The 15,122-nt window shown below is 38.0% G+C and overlaps 4 protein-coding genes across 4 annotated transcripts; 2 read left to right on the plus strand and 2 right to left on the minus strand.

The window, feature by feature from the left end:
- Positions 1-373: 373 nt before the first annotated feature.
- smg8 (SMG8 nonsense mediated mRNA decay factor) lies at positions 374-4,026 on the minus strand. The gene is made up of 4 exons (XM_055208044.2): positions 2,446-4,026; positions 2,144-2,289; positions 1,184-2,059; positions 374-1,101 (listed from the first exon to the last, which is right to left on the minus strand). Exons 1-4 carry the CDS (start codon positions 3,968-3,970, stop codon positions 889-891), a joined length of 2,760 nt encoding a protein of 919 aa, XP_055064019.2. The 5' UTR covers positions 3,971-4,026; the 3' UTR covers positions 374-888.
- A 264-nt stretch (positions 4,027-4,290) lies between these two features.
- On the minus strand, positions 4,291-8,093 carry prr11 (proline rich 11). Its single transcript, XM_073874422.1, has 10 exons — positions 7,966-8,093; positions 7,616-7,734; positions 7,377-7,515; positions 7,172-7,294; positions 6,860-7,060; positions 6,628-6,711; positions 6,431-6,543; positions 6,287-6,346; positions 5,582-5,678; positions 4,291-5,002 (listed from the first exon to the last, which is right to left on the minus strand). Exons 1-10 carry the CDS (start codon positions 7,978-7,980, stop codon positions 4,961-4,963), a joined length of 993 nt encoding a protein of 330 aa, XP_073730523.1. The 5' UTR covers positions 7,981-8,093; the 3' UTR covers positions 4,291-4,960.
- Positions 8,094-8,114: 21 nt separating this feature from the next.
- On the plus strand, positions 8,115-10,282 carry styxl1 (serine/threonine/tyrosine interacting-like 1). Its single transcript, XM_055208045.2, has 8 exons — positions 8,115-8,340; positions 8,728-8,789; positions 8,898-8,997; positions 9,085-9,218; positions 9,293-9,438; positions 9,536-9,633; positions 9,753-9,865; positions 9,942-10,282. The coding sequence occupies exons 1-8, from the start codon at positions 8,238-8,240 to the stop codon at positions 10,071-10,073; spliced, it is 888 nt and encodes a 295-aa protein (XP_055064020.2). The 5' UTR covers positions 8,115-8,237; the 3' UTR covers positions 10,074-10,282.
- Positions 10,283-10,834: 552 nt separating this feature from the next.
- Positions 10,835-14,835, plus strand: tmem120aa (transmembrane protein 120Aa). Its single transcript, XM_055208043.2, has 12 exons — positions 10,835-11,013; positions 11,394-11,512; positions 11,592-11,708; positions 11,952-12,011; positions 12,097-12,192; positions 12,342-12,431; positions 13,137-13,202; positions 13,332-13,393; positions 13,504-13,596; positions 13,691-13,755; positions 14,509-14,577; positions 14,704-14,835. Exons 1-12 carry the CDS (start codon positions 10,936-10,938, stop codon positions 14,812-14,814), a joined length of 1,026 nt encoding a protein of 341 aa, XP_055064018.1. The 5' UTR covers positions 10,835-10,935; the 3' UTR covers positions 14,815-14,835.
- The last annotated feature ends 287 nt before the right edge of the window (positions 14,836-15,122 follow it).

Below are 15,122 nucleotides of genomic sequence, written 5' to 3' on the forward strand. Positions count from 1 at the left end.
CTGATTTCAGATGTAAAGTTAATGTCAACATAATCTCCTACATGATACTGTCTAAAAGTAACATTTTACAGTGGCAGAAAACGAGATCGCCAAATAATAAATAGCGCCACTTTGCGTCATGATTTACGCAATGTTCGCTGAACTCGCTTTTGCAATACTAGGCTTGTCCGACTTCATGCGGCGCCACAAGAACCGACAGCCGGATGACGTCAAAGTACCGCGAGAATGATTCAAGAAATCACATTTCGTCTCGGTCTCGCGATACTTTGACGTCATCCGGCTGTCGATTCTTGCGGCGCCGCATGAAGTCAAACAAGCCTAATATGTTCACCACAGCCTGCATCTTCTTTGACAGATTGGTACACTTTAAGACATCCTTAGTTTCTTTATTTAATATTTAATTACATGAAATGACTTTAATTGCAAACATGAAAATACAGTGTGAACACTGTAATTATTACATTTATTAAAACCGAAAGTGAAATCGGTTATTTGATTTATTTACATATTTAAAACCGAAAGTGAAGTCGATTTATTTCAGATCATGTGAATTTAACTCTATTAAATGCCATAATATGTATTAATATTTATGGTTAAAGTTAAAAACACTATATTAACTAATAATTTTGCCACAATTTACTATAGTAAATATTAAATATATGACAGTTTTTTTATGTGGAATAACAGGTTTTATTCTTGATAGCACTGTAACCAGCAAAATGTCATAATTTGCTTACTTGTATTTACATCCACAATAATTGTACAATATAACAAAAACCAGCTACATACAATGAAAAACAAAAGTGTGAACACAAAGTGATCGTAATATCCACAGCATCTTTTCTGTATCCTTGTCCTATGATGGCACATTACGCTGCACAGTTTGCATTACTGTGGCGTTGAACTGGTCGTGTTGGCACGCAGAGTGCCCTTCAGCACCCTGTAGTTTGCAAGCGGCTGGTTTTCTTTAGGAGGGTAACAGGGTCCACGGTCTGTCACGTAGGCATATGGAAAGCGTAAAACCCAGAGTCCATCAGGGGGCAGCACAATCTCAGCTTGCTCCGGATGAAAGATAGGACAGGGAGGGGGGCCTGGCTGGACCTGGTGGACAAGATTACAGAAATGTAAATCAAATGACAATTTGCAATAAATTAAATGTGGATATTTTGATTTTGCACTGTACCTGTGGGTTAAGGACAATCTCAAGAGGAGCATCAGGAACCACAATGAAAAGGCGTGCCAGCTGAGCATAGTGTGGCTTGATGCCTCTGCCTTGGGACAGAGAGGGATGGTACAAAGGCATGTCTGAATTCAAGCATCTGGTCGCAGGCTCCTTTGGGCCACCTTGCCCGAGCACTTTTACCACTTTATCAGGCCCAGAACTAAGGAAGCGGCGCCCTCTGCTGTCCTCATATTCAAAACCAACAAAAGCACGAGCTACATCATCCCGTCTGCGGCCACGTCCTATTCCCCCAGCGCTGCCTCGCTTTCCAGCCGATGCTTTATTTGGAGCCGGCCATGAGGCTGGACCTCCATCTAGAGGTTCAATTGATCCCACATCTTCCTCGGATCTGCTCCTGATGACGACATCCCATGGCAAGAGAAAGGAAGAACCAGGGAGGAACCCAGGTTGATCTAAACCGGTAAGATTATTGTAGGCTTTAGCAGGACCGAGTTTAACAAGAGACCAACTGGAGAACTTAGGCAACAGTCCCTTTGGGCATCCCGAATGAAGCATACCAGGAAGAAACTCGACTGTGGAGGGCTGTCTGTCCACCAAACTCGGTCTCTTCTCCTGGCCTTCTGCTCCATCACCGTATGTTCCAAGGCTGTCAGTAGATTGACCCAAACTAAGAGCGAGGCTCAAACTCGTGCTCTCGCCAGGTGTATGTGTGTTCGTCTCTTTTTCCTTTAGACGTTCAACTTCTCCTGAAGGAGGTACGGGGACATCCGCTGGTGTGTGTATTTCATCACTGGCAGGTGCCGGGTCGGGTGTGCTGGCTTGAAACACTGGGAAATTTATCCTCTCCAACTTCCCACAGCATTTTTCTTCGAGCATCTAAATGACAAACACATTGTAAGCATCCTGCTTTACTTATGTAAACATTTATGGTAAGTAAAACCTGAAATGGTATCTACTGACCTGATAGAAATCATAGTTGGCAGCCTGAATGTCAAAAGGATCTTCCCTTGGAGATTGCTTTTTGCCACAGTTACAAGAACTTGTAGAGCGACCCCTACTGTTGTGGTATAAAATGGGTGGATTGTGATCCATTTCTGGTTTCTCTCCTGTGAAAAGCAAATAGGCAAAAAACACTGGTTAAAAACTATGGGGCAGTGTATCCCATCAATTTAAATGCTAAAAAACATAAAGTTACACAATTCATTTTAGCATGCACTATAAGGTCATTTTTAACAATGGTAATTATGATAATACATTTTTACCTGGCTTTGGCAGCAGATGAAATTTGTGCACACAGTGCTGATCTGTAAGGCTTCGCTCCTCACAAAGCTGATGCCCATTACTCCAAAATTTGTAGCAATCTTCATGAAGCTGTAAGGCGTATCTTTGAAAGGCAACTCCCCTTGCATGCTGGCTATACACACGCAACGCCTGAGCCAGCTGATTTTTATGCACCGTGGTGGTGTAATTGTGAGGAAGGTTTGACTGGTACGCACTATGAGCCAGGGGCAAGGCTTTCTGGCACCTGTTCTCTGAAAACTTGGCATCTGCATCGAGAAACCCCTCGAGTACCTTGAGCTGACCCTGCACTTTGAGGGAGAGATCAGCAGCTTCATCCTTACCGTTCTCTATCATCACCTGATGAAGTTTGCATGCCACATGGACCCATTTGGAATAGGAGGGCAGCTCAAAATGCGAGGGCTGCGGATTGCGACCCACACTGTCATCAAAGCCTTTCTTGTTCAGGACGAGCTCCACGTGCTGCCAAAGGAACTCTTTTAAGGTGCAGTCCACTAACTGTCCCCCTGAAGACAGGCTGCTTTCCACATTGAAAGAAGGCTGCCTGTTTGAATGCCTCATCTGCTGGTATCTTTTTTGACCAGGTAGAGGTGTGCCACCTTCGTTCTCTCGCAGAACACAGTTGGATCGCAGATGTCCCAGCAGAGAGCCGATTAGGTCTTCATCTGGACCTGGCACTACATAAACAAATGCCTGGTTGGCAGGGACAGTAAAGAGACAGTTGCTACTCTGGTTGGTTAGTACGCGACTTTTTCTGAATATCCTATATATCTGATCCTCCAGTGCATGCTGGAGACGCCTTCTAGGGGAGTGTTTTTTGGGTTTATCCACTCCAGAACCATCAGTGCCATTCCCACCGATCCCGGAAGATGCCACCCTGAGCGCCCCGTTCATTTGGAAGACGAACAGCAGACGCGGAGGACACGGCCTGCAGTTCAACTTCCATTCTTTGGATACAGGCGAGTCTTTGATCGCGGCGCGCAGCAGCGGAAGGGCTTTTTGACGCAGCGCGTCCAACGCGCGGAACAGTCTGTCGTAAGTGACGTCAAACGAACAGGTGGGATGAACCAGCAGAAGAACATGGCATAGTGAGAACAGGTACAATAACTGCAATGAGTTATCCTTCTCTGCCGCTTTCCAAAACTCGTACGCTTCCGAGTGACCCAAACCCACCGTCAACGACTCACAAGCCTGAATGAGTTGGCGGTTATCAAAAACAGATGTTAATACCAAATACAGCACGCGGCTCTCCTGATTATAATACGCCTGGATCGATGATCCCCCGCCTGTGCTGTCAGTTTCGTTGCTTCCAAAGAAAGAAAAGATGTGTTTATCTGCCAAGATGTTTATGAGAGATTGTTTTACCGATCCAGGTTGCATTGCGCTTTTCCCAAATATGCCCAAAACACAAACGCCCTCATCTTTGTCGACATTTTCCTCTATTATTTCTGATTGGAAGAGTGCTCCGATGTTCACGGGCAGCGCCATCGTGGATAGACGGACACAACAAATGGGCGGGGCTTCGATGAGCACAAGAGAAAAAGTCCGGGTGGAAACACGAGCATGCGGATAACTGTCCGAGCAAAATCTAAATTGTTGTTTGCATATTAAATCATACATGTTCATACTACACAGGTATTCAAGTAAACTGAAGTTTGCCTTTAGCCAAACTAGTAGAGCTTTGCGTGTGCAAACGTCAAAAACTGCTTCGCTTGAATAAAGTTAATTTGGATAAAAGCGTCTGCTAAATGCATGTTAAATTGTAAACATTTATTGTCTAAATACAAAAAAGTAAATAAAATCACACATTGTTGCAGCTTCAATATTTATTAAACATTTTGCATTTGTTGCAGAGATTTTTTGGATAATAAAATTGTTTAAAAAATAAATTGCAAAAGACCCTTAAAATAAAACATTAAGACATCATAACATGTAAACAATTTGGTGTTAACACCTACAAAAAAATACACAAAGTTTGTACAAAGTCATTGTGCTTTACATTTTACTCACTAGCACATCGAATTTATGCATCAATAACTTACCTAACCTTACCTCTGGGCAAATTTCAACACACAGTATCAGATATTGTATTTTACAGATGAGCCACTGTATGACACAATCACAATCATTTACAGTAGATTCCATTAATGTGCTGTATTTTACATTATGCACAACAATATGTACATGTTACATTTTTATACAGTATGCAGTTGTTGTTGTTTTTCATGTTTGTAACATAAGGGTTGATATAAAACAGCAAGGAGCAAGAAACAGAGTTGATCAGACTTAAAACACACTGCTGTAATGGCAGTATGAACTGGTAAAAACCATTAGTAATGTTGCAGAAAACATAAAAAGCTAACAGACAAAAAAAATATAAGGCAACACTATTAGGTATTGTATCATCAAAAGGTCATACAAAACACAATGTGCAATAAAGATTGTTAAAACAATAAAATGGTCTGTTTCTTTCTTGGCTTAGACAGACTTCAGTGGTGATAGTCCTTTTGTTAAAGCACTCTGTAAAGTTATATATAAAATTAAATGGGCACTTTCAAGTAATAAACTCATAATTCACTTTGTTAAATAAATCTTTTAAGGGGGACATTTCACAATACCTTTTTAAGATGTCAAATGAGTATGTCTACGTATGTGAAGCTCTAGCTAAAAATGCCAAATAGATAATTTATTATAGCATGTTAAATCGCCACTTTGTAGGTGTGAGAAAAAAATGTGCCATTTTTGGGTGTGTCCTTTTAAATGCAAATGAGTTGATCTCTGCACTACATGGCAGTGCCACGGTTGGATAGTGCAGATTAAGGGGCGGTTTTATCCCCTTCTGACATCACAAGGGGAGCCAAATTTCAATTATCTACTTTTTCCACATGCTTACAGAGAATGGTTTACCAAAACTAAGTTACTGGGTTGATCTGATCTTTTTCACATTTTCTAGGTTAATAGAAGCACTGGGGACCCAATTAAAGCACTTAAACATGGGAAAAGTCAGATATTCATGATATGTCCCCCTTAAAAGATAAAGAATTGCAGATGGTAACCCAAGATGAAATATTTTTTTTTACAGATTTAGCTGAAACATACCAGGTGCTTGTTTCCTAAAGCTTTGGTCATGCTTAATTCAAGGCTCGAATCCATCGCCTCATTTTCCTTATTACACAGGGGTGTACCGCCAGGACTCCTGAGAAGTAGCAACACACCATTTAACATTGACCTTCAGGTTCAAAGGGTTGATTGTGGTTTAAAAACATGAAGCAATAAACATGCTTTAAAAAAGGCACAATATGTAATTATCACCGCTTGTAGTCCTTACCCTTCACTGTCGATAGGAATCGACCTGACTCACAAATTTGGATGACAATGACATAATAAAAAAGTTCTATAACCGTTATATTACAACGTGTGGCTTGATAGAAAAGGCTGGCATGCTTGATGCAGAAGTGCAGATGACTGATGATTGATTGGCGACACAACACACAACTACTCTGTCACACACCAATCCGCAGTTCTATAAAGTCAAACACCCTTATGGTTTCTATAGCATCAAAAGCAGAAACCCAGATAACCCAGGCATGACACCATTTACAAGCGACCCACGACCCTATAAACTGGTTAAAACTGCAAATTCTCTAAATTCAAACATTGCCCATTTTTTTTAGGATAATGCAAGTACATGTGCACAAAATATATATTACACTGTGCACATGATTTTTAGATACTTTCATGCAAAAATCTTACATATTATGTATGTAGGCATAGCCTGTTTTAACATTTGTAAATAAATCTTGCCTGCTCATGTTGATTTTCCGAAGCTGTACTCGTAGATTCATTGAACCTTTGGTTGGTGACCTACAGAGAACAGCAAAAGACAGATCAAGACACTGTTATACTTTAAACAAAATAAATACATTAGTAAGGCAGGCAGAGCTTCACCTTCCAAGGCTTGATCTAAATCTTACTGACACGTCAGAATGAGAGCGTCGCAAACGGACTTTCTGCAAGTCCGCGAGTGTGACCAGTGGGTTCCTACGTTTGTCTGGAGAAATCTGTAAGGGACATCGTTTCACTATTAACAATGTACAAAAGCAGCACTGAATAAAAAAATAACAGCAAGACAACCCGTCACTTACCTGAGCTTTATTGGTTACGCCCACCTTTCGTAGTCGTACTGTTTGAAGATCCCGTAGAGTCACCGCAACAGGGCCATCTTTCTTCTTTATTAAGGGGAGAAAAGGAAAAATTGAAAATATTTCCTAAAAATATACATTTTTTTGCAGGAAGCAAAATAATTTAAACAATTAAACTGAAAACAGGACATCAAATGTTCATTCCCACTTTAGCCTATAACCAATAAACAATTACCTTTGGAGTGGGAGGTTGTGCAGACCTTTTGGCAAATAGGGACACTTTTGGAACAGCAAATGTGGGTGGAAGAGGTGGTGGTGGCGGCGGTGGTGGTGGAGGAGGTGGAAGGGAGACAGGTGGAGGAGGAGGTGGTAGTGCATGAGCAGCACCATCAGATATTTCCAAAGTACCACATGCAGCCTTGGCTTCACGAGACAGCTAAAACCAAAAGATAAAAAAAAATGCATAAATAAATAAAATACATCAATTTCTTCTACAATAACAAACATTAATTTTAGAAAAATATTTTTTTTTCAGTAGAACTAAAACCTTTAGAGTGGAATGCAACAGCGCTACTTCCATTTGTAGTTCCTCAACTTTTCGATGAAGGGACTCCACTCGTTCTGCATAGCCTCTCCAAAAACGGAAAACATTTAGGAAGCCAGAACAGGCCTAAAAACATAAGCGGTACAGAAATGGATCTAAAATGTGACGTACTACCACAATACATTTATAAAGCAAAAAAGAAACTTACAGTACTAATGATATTTCTGCACTTCTGCATAAGACTTCGAACTGTAAAAAACAGTGCCCCAATATTTCGTGTTGGAGACAGCTGTTTAGTGTCTTGAACACTGGCGTCCTCTATGTCCACCTTTATCCTGTTGTTTGGACTGGGTAAAAGCAATAACAAAAAGTTCAGTATATGCATAAATATATAGGATAACTACATATAAGCATGCTACATTATTAGATATAGAATTAGATGCTTACTCAGGGCCAGGGGCTATTGGTGTGACAACGGAAGTTCTAAGCGGCTGCTTGCTCCTTATGGCCCAGCGTCTACTGCTGCCATTTTTCTTCCTCCGCCGCTGAAAGACACTTCCGAGGCCCTGCAAGCAAATACCATATTGTTTGACGATCCTTAATTTTTCATTAAAAACACTATTTTCATAACAAACAATGCATCGCTAGCAACACAAGATACGTGCGAAATGACGTCTGATAAGAATTTAGCGGCGCAAATTATGCACGACTCTTTTTTTTTCAATCGATTTAAACTGCACTAATGCTTTACATTACGTTTTATAAACACCGACAAATGATTAAAAGTAAAAACAAACCCCGAATCCTGCCATATCAGCACCCGCTGACAGCTTTACGCCTTTGATTTTGAAAACGGTTCCTCGTTCTTTAGCATCCAATGGGAGCGCAAATGAAGTGCTAAGGGGCGTGTCATTCGAATTTGATTGGTTAGGATCAACGGAAGAGGTTGGTTTCTGGAGAGGATCGCTCTCAACCAATCACGGCGGGTTTATTCGTTACCATAACTTCAGAGTAAACGATGATCTCTGCGCAACTAATGTAGCCAAATACATTTATGTGCTAGGCTGTGATGGCGGGAAAAGTACTCTGTGAAGCAACTTATCTGTACAACGTCCTAAATCAGTACACTCGCCAGTCAAGGCTTGTAGAGAGCAACTATCTTTGTCTGATTGGTAAGAATTAAAACGTTATTCCTCCTATTTACTGAAATTTTATTTATTCTTTAAGTATGTTTTTTTTCCTACACCAGAAAATGAAACGAGGTATATGTTTAAAGTGATACATAGACAATATCTATCTCTGAAGGATGCAGCCTCCGGAGGTCGCATATGCAGCCTATGATATGGAGGCTGCATACGATCTTCATTGATGACGTAGCAGCCTGCAAATGCGTCCTCCAGAGGCTGCAGCCTTCGGATCGAGAAACAGTATTTAAGCTTAATTTTGCATACCAGTGCTCATGTTTTTTTGTTGTTGTATGTTTTTAGTGGCCGTTTTTATAATGATGGATTTAAGCAGCAAAAGTAACAAAAATAATTTCTTATGTCTTATTTATTTAGATGCCCGTCCAGCAGAATCATTTAACCTCAGCCATATTATCACGGCCAGAAATGCAAAATGGGTTTGTTTTAATTTTATGTGTTTATAAATGAAACTAATGACTAAAGCTTATGGTTTATTTTTAATGTTTTTTCTAAATTATATATTTTTTGTCCGGCCAATTTCATAGGATTCTGAGGGAAAGTTTATTATGCCCATAGATGTTGAAATTGAAAGTATGAGGCACATTATTGTATATGACAGCCGTACACAATCTTTATTAGATTCAGGTACGGCACTAGCACCCATTTTTGTGAATAATGCTATAAAGGTTATTTGACATCTGAACCCCCAGCCATATATAACATATGTTGCAGGTCCAGCCATAAACTGTGCAGACAGCTTGGAAAAAGCAAGCCGCTTTCCCATTCAGATTCTTACTGGTGGCTATGAGAAGTTTTCTCAAGTCTACCCATTCCTAAGGACACACAAAATTCTTTACACAATTAGGGTATTTCTCTTTATACAAACTATACTACTACTACTAAACTACTATTTAAACTTTATAGACTATTCTACCTATAGGAACTGGAAAGCTTGAAGCTATATCCTGTGGAAATCTTACCTGGACAGCTTTACATGGGTGATTATATACAGGCAATGAATCCTCAAATCCTCAAAGATCTAAAAGTGAAAGCACTTGTCAATATCTCTGATGATGGTAGTTTAATGTGAGCAACCACCAGCTTATATATTCAGTTACAATGAAACTTTTTACTGCCTTGCTATTTTAAAAATAACCGGAAATTTATGTTTTGCAAACTATAGGTTTGAAAAGGCAAGCTGCACTGTATTACATATCCGAATTTCAGATTCTGCAGAGGCTGATTTGTTCATTTCATTTGAGAGAATTTCTGCTTTTATTGGTTAGTATGGAAAAAAGTTTGGTTCAATTAGCCAATTTTTAGAAGACAGCTTGTTGAATTGTTTATTTAACAGACTAGACAACATTTTAAATTGACTATGAATCTGTTAAATATTTCAGACTCACATCTCAGTACTGCCTCATCTGTTATGATTTTCTCCACTTATGGGATAAGCAGATGCAGTGCTGTAGCAATGGCTTATCTCATGCATCATCTAAAGTACACACTGAAGGTATTTTTTTGAATATAGAATTTTTTTATTTGCTTTACTCTTATTATTTGTCACCTGTAATATATGATTATTTTAGGAGGCGTGGAATCATATTAAGCGATGCAAAGCCAACATGAGACCAAATCGAGGATTTGTGCAGCAGCTTTCCGACTGGGAACTTCAGACTCTTGGGGAGAGAGTAACGGACATTTCAGAGCCCAACTACTGACTACAATTAACATTTTTAAGTTCTTACACGGATAATTTTATTTATAAATTGATGTATCATGTAAAGTAATACCTATTATACAGACAATTGCAGAAAGTGGCAAACAAACCACAAGCAGTACAATAGTATCAATAGGAACGTGCACTGTACAGAAATAGTACTGTAGTTTGATGAATGTATGAACTAAAAATAAAGTTAATTAAATATAATGTCCAATTTACATTTTCCTCTATATGACATGGCCAGTGCATGCAATGTTATCTAAATATCTAAACTGCTTAACATTTATAATAATAACAACTAAAAGGTATTGATTTGTAATATTAAGAGCATAATAAGTCAAGGTCAAATACGCGTAATGAAAAGAGGTTTTGTGTCGGGAACTACACACTATTAAAAGTTCTTGCTTTCATTATTAATTATTATTATTAATTCTTTCAACATTTACTACTCTTATTTGCTGATTATAAGCATTTCCAGTTACCATAATGCGTTTTAGAGTACCAACGTCCCTGCACAGACCGATCGACATTTAATATCCAAGTATCGCGAGAGCTATGTGATAAATGGGCTCATGAAAAGTTCTCGCGATACTCTCATGTCACATTCTGATCAATCTGCGCAGAGCTGCAATAAGTTGAACACGCCCATACATTGCTCTTGTTTTGAAAGCGCTCATTGGTCAGATTACAGGACGAGGCGTACAGTATGCTACAGCGTCTGTCTCTGATTGGCCACTGGAATTGGGAAGCTGTGTTCACATGACAGATGACGTTTATGAAGATAGCGAGTTGGTTATTCCAGCAACGGTCGATTAGACCGCTATCCTGCTATCTGGGAACATTGAGTACATATTCTGGAAATGTTATTTAATCCGACCGGGTTGGCTGAATGTTTACAGGAATGGGAGGATCTGGAAAAAGATTACCATCAGGTCCAGGTGAGAGGTTTTGCTATTCAGAATAACATGAGATAACTATGTATGAGATGTTACAACATGTATGGACACGCGCATTGGCCAGCGGCGCCGCCATATTAGGGAGGTCAAGGCTACTATAAAAACAACGTGAGATGCGTTTTTTTATAGAAATAATAATACAGAAACGTTTACATTTCGTGCGGTGCAGAAACGTTTTATTCAGAATTTCAAAATGAACGAACTGTGTTTTGGTCATGTACGTTTCATGTACACTCATGTACAAATGTGATTTGACAATTCTTTATGTCTAGTTACGAATAAATAGGTCATTCGATTATTATTTAACATGTCATCATTATAAAAATATAATTATATGAAACAATCTGTTATGTAACTTACAGGAGACACATCGACTTTACAAACAGAAACTGGAAGAGGTTTCGAAATTGCAAGACAGCTGTTCCTCTTCTATCGCAAGGCAAAGAAAAAAGTTAAAGGATCTCTCCGAAGCCCTGGATGAGTTAATTATGATTTATGTGTACTTTAGTATGAATGGTACAATATGTTTTAGATTTGTTTAAGCTTCTTTTCTTTTTTAGATGCAAAACTGTAGGAAATCCAGATGATGTAAATAAAATAGAAGAGATCCATCAATCCATAAGAGAACGACCCAATGTCTTCTTTGAAATGGAGGCATTCCTGCCAAAGAAGAACGGGTAATGCAAATGGAAATGTTTGATTTCCTGACAGCCACACCCTTTTATGTTTTAATTAGATTTGTTTATGAAAATCAGGCTGTGTAGCTCCAGGTCTTTTACTGATAAAATGTTTACTTACAAAAATCCTGAAGAATAAAGTTAGGTGTTAAATTATTATAATAATACAGTATGTAGTATCAGTAAGCTGAATTTTTTTAATGGAATACATTAATGGAACAATTTTTCCTGTTCTTGATCCAGGTTATACCTCAGTCTTGTTCTTGGAAACGTGAACGTTACACTCCTTAACCAGCAGTCAAAGTAAGTTATCAAAACATAAAACAGAATTCAATACTTTCATTAAAATGTGAATTATTAATCTTCCTGCTTTTTTGTCATCATACAGGTTTGCCTATAAAGACGAGTATGAGAAATTCAAACTGTACCTGACTGTAATTCTCTTGCTGTTCTCATTCACCTGTCGGTTTTTGGTCAGCTACAGGTATGTTGTTTGATTTTCTATAGCATCATCATCATCCCCAAAGTATAAATTGCTTTGAAGTGTTAAGATATAGTCTATGTTATGGTTGATGCCATAATGAGCAATATATTTATTCAAATTGTGCTTTCTGTCTGTTTGTGTTTTTACAGGGTTGTAGATGCCCTGTTCAACTTCTTGTTGGTGTGGTATTACTGTACATTGACGATAAGAGAGAGCATTCTCATAAATAACGGCTCTAAGTGAGAACAATCATATGAGATATTTCATTTCTGTCATATATATGAAGACCCTCCCTTCCTTTAAATGCAATATAACGTAAAGTTTAACTGCTGTATAAGCAAATGCGTCTTTGTATTTTTTTACAAATGTCATTTCATTAGTATTTAAAAAATGTGACTGTCTTTTATGGCAAACCCCTCTAAGTGCATGCAAGCTTTTTGGCAAAAACCTCCACTTTAAAAAAAAACACTTATTTGGACAAGACACAGTAAACAGTTGCAAAACCACCAAAGATGCAACTAAAAACATGAAGAAACTGAACCATACATTAGGTGGCGCTGTGATCCATGTCACTGCCACATTCAGTTTATATTTAGGTACTCACAAGGGACCCAAGTATAAATGAGACCCACCGTCGTTTAGCGTTCCATCAATCATCAAATTCATCTTCCATGAACTTAGAGGACTTTGCTGAAAAATCAACATTGCGTTTAAGTGGATCCAACAAACCGGTATTTCCGAATGGCCTGAGGCGGGGATTAGGCAGATTTGAAGCGAAGTATTTGATGAACATATAATGCGTGCCGAGAGAATTCGATTAATATCATTATCTCATTTTTGAAGTGACATAATGGTGATGAAACAAATGTTTAGTACTCTTTGTATATATACGTGTGCTTTAGTAATGTTTAGTGTAACATAAGCCTAACAGACTTTTATTTCAGGATCAAGGGTTGGTGGGTGTTTCAACACTATGTTTCAACGTTTCTCTCTGGAGTAATGCTAACATGGTATGAATGACTCTCTCTTTAACGCTGTGATGGTGTGTAGATATTTTTGAATATAAAGAATAGAGAGGAAGTGTGAAAAAGAGACATTTAAAGATCTGGTTTGGATCATCTGTTACGTCTGTCCCACAGGCCTGATGGTGAACTCTACCAGATGTTTAGAGATCAGTTCTTGTCATACTCCTTGTATATAAGTAAGATCACCACTTTTGAGAATTGCTGTCTTTACATTATATCCATGCATGCATGGCTTTTAAATGTAATGTATGATTTATTTACTGTATGTATTTTGTTTCCCATTCAGATTTTGTTCAGTTTCTGCAGTATTACTATCAGAGTGGCTGCTTATATAGACTTCGAGCTCTTGGAGAAAGACACAACATGGACCTTACAGTTGGTGGGTCCCTTATGTTATCACATATACATAGATATTAACACTGAATTAAATGCCATGTTTTTTTAATGCAATTATATATGTGTTATATTATCAGAGGGGTTTCAGTCCTGGATGTGGAGGGGTCTGACCTTTCTCCTGCCTTTCCTTTTCTTCGGTCATGTAAGTTTGATGGTAGTTTTGGTAATCTTGAGTTGTTTTGCAAGAAATGCTTAGGCAAACTGCACAGTTCTTGTTTTATGGTTGTGTAACTGTGGTAAAGAGTGCAGCTAGAGCAGGGATTTTCAAACTTTTTGTCCTTTGACCTAAATAATTTACTTGAAGTACTACCAGAGATTTTAAGTAAATATTTCATTAGTTTTATAGCACATTTTCAATACTTTTATAACTTTAAAAACATGTATTTTTATCAGCTTTTATTGTTATTATTACCTATTGCTGGACCTTTACCTGGTTCTCAGTTTTCTGATATTGTAGACGTGTGTAATGGTCACATGATATGCAGATTAAATAAATAAAATATATATTTTTGTTAGTGTTTTATTTAGATTTGTATTTTAAAATAATTTATTTACATTTTATGATTTAATTATAATGAATTAATCATTAGTTTTTCATCAATTTCGCGAACCCCAGTTTGGGAAACCCCGTACTAGAGGCACAGAAGGGAATATGTCAGTCTGAAACTCATAGTAACCATTATGTTTATCTGTAGTACAAGAACAGTACTAAACCAAATATATTATACCTTTTTTGAATAAGTGGAAAGGCTAGAAGTGTTATAGTTTATAGAAGATTGTGTTGAGAACTGGTGGTTATTAACCACAATTGATAAACTTTCTGATACAATGTTATAAATGTCATGTTATGATTGTCATACACTGTAGACCTAATCCCACTATTATGCATGTCCAGTTTTTCCAGCTTTATAACGGAATTAGGCTTTTCCAAATGGCCCAGCTTCCAGAATGGAAAGAGTGGCAGGTCAGTTTTGTTTGTAATTAAGAATATTGAAATTGTGTCGATTTAATATATTATATGCTTTTATATTATAAAAAGTAATTTTTATAAACAAAATGTTAACTTTGTTCCTCTATGTTTTCTTCTCAGGTTCTAATGTGTGGCTCAACTTTCCTGGTTTTGTTCATGGGAAACTTCCTTACCACTCTTGGTGTTGTGTACCACAAATACATGGATCAGGACAAGACCAAAACCTTGTGATCATGGAACAAAAGCACTGAATATTTTTTCAAAGCAATTTACGTTTTATGTGAATGTCTTTTTATGGAATAATTGTGTTGTTGATGTAAAACGTATGAGTGATAGTTTAATAGAATTACAGTCAATATTCTCAGGCAGGTGGTTTGTGGTTCAATCTGGTTCAAGTGATGATTTTTGTGTCACAAATCAAAAGGAATGAACCGTCTTTGTCATAAACTTAAATATTTAATATATTGTTCTAATTTAAGTCTTTCATTTCACATGTAAATAAAAACCTGACCTCAGAATCTCAACTGTATGTGTGTGTA

The sequence above is a fragment of the Misgurnus anguillicaudatus genome, chromosome 12 (assembly GCF_027580225.2).
Source record: "Misgurnus anguillicaudatus chromosome 12, ASM2758022v2, whole genome shotgun sequence".
Lineage (NCBI taxonomy): Eukaryota > Metazoa > Chordata > Actinopteri > Cypriniformes > Cobitidae > Misgurnus > Misgurnus anguillicaudatus.

Bases quoted from the DNA above. Each gene is read 5' to 3' on its own strand.
- smg8 (XM_055208044.2), bottom strand. From the start codon at position 3,970: ATGGCGCTGCCCGTGAACATCGGAGCACTCTTCCAATCAGAAATAATA. The intron at 2,290-2,445 runs GTAAAAATGTAT...TGCTTTTCACAG, and splicing joins TCATCTGCTGCCAAAGCCAG to GAGAGAAACCAGAAATGGAT. The intron at 1,102-1,183 runs GTACAGTGCAAA...CTTGTCCACCAG, and splicing joins AGATTGTCCTTAACCCACAG to GTCCAGCCAGGCCCCCCTCC.
- prr11 (XM_073874422.1), bottom strand. The intron at 7,061-7,171 runs GTTTTAGTTCTA...TTTTGGTTTTAG, and splicing joins TGTTGCATTCCACTCTAAAG to CTGTCTCGTGAAGCCAAGGC. The intron at 6,712-6,859 runs GTAATTGTTTAT...CCCTTAATAAAG, and splicing joins CACAACCTCCCACTCCAAAG to AAGAAAGATGGCCCTGTTGC.
- styxl1 (XM_055208045.2), top strand. From the start codon at position 8,238: ATGGCGGGAAAAGTACTCTGTGAAGCAACTTATCTGTACAACGTCCTA. The intron at 9,219-9,292 runs GTATTTCTCTTT...TTCTACCTATAG, and splicing joins AAATTCTTTACACAATTAGG to GAACTGGAAAGCTTGAAGCT. The intron at 9,634-9,752 runs GTTAGTATGGAA...TAAATATTTCAG, and splicing joins GAGAATTTCTGCTTTTATTG to ACTCACATCTCAGTACTGCC.
- tmem120aa (XM_055208043.2), top strand. From the start codon at position 10,936: ATGTTATTTAATCCGACCGGGTTGGCTGAATGTTTACAGGAATGGGAG. The intron at 11,513-11,591 runs GTTAATTATGAT...TTTCTTTTTTAG, and splicing joins CTCTCCGAAGCCCTGGATGA to ATGCAAAACTGTAGGAAATC. The intron at 13,597-13,690 runs GTGGGTCCCTTA...TTATATTATCAG, and splicing joins CAACATGGACCTTACAGTTG to AGGGGTTTCAGTCCTGGATG.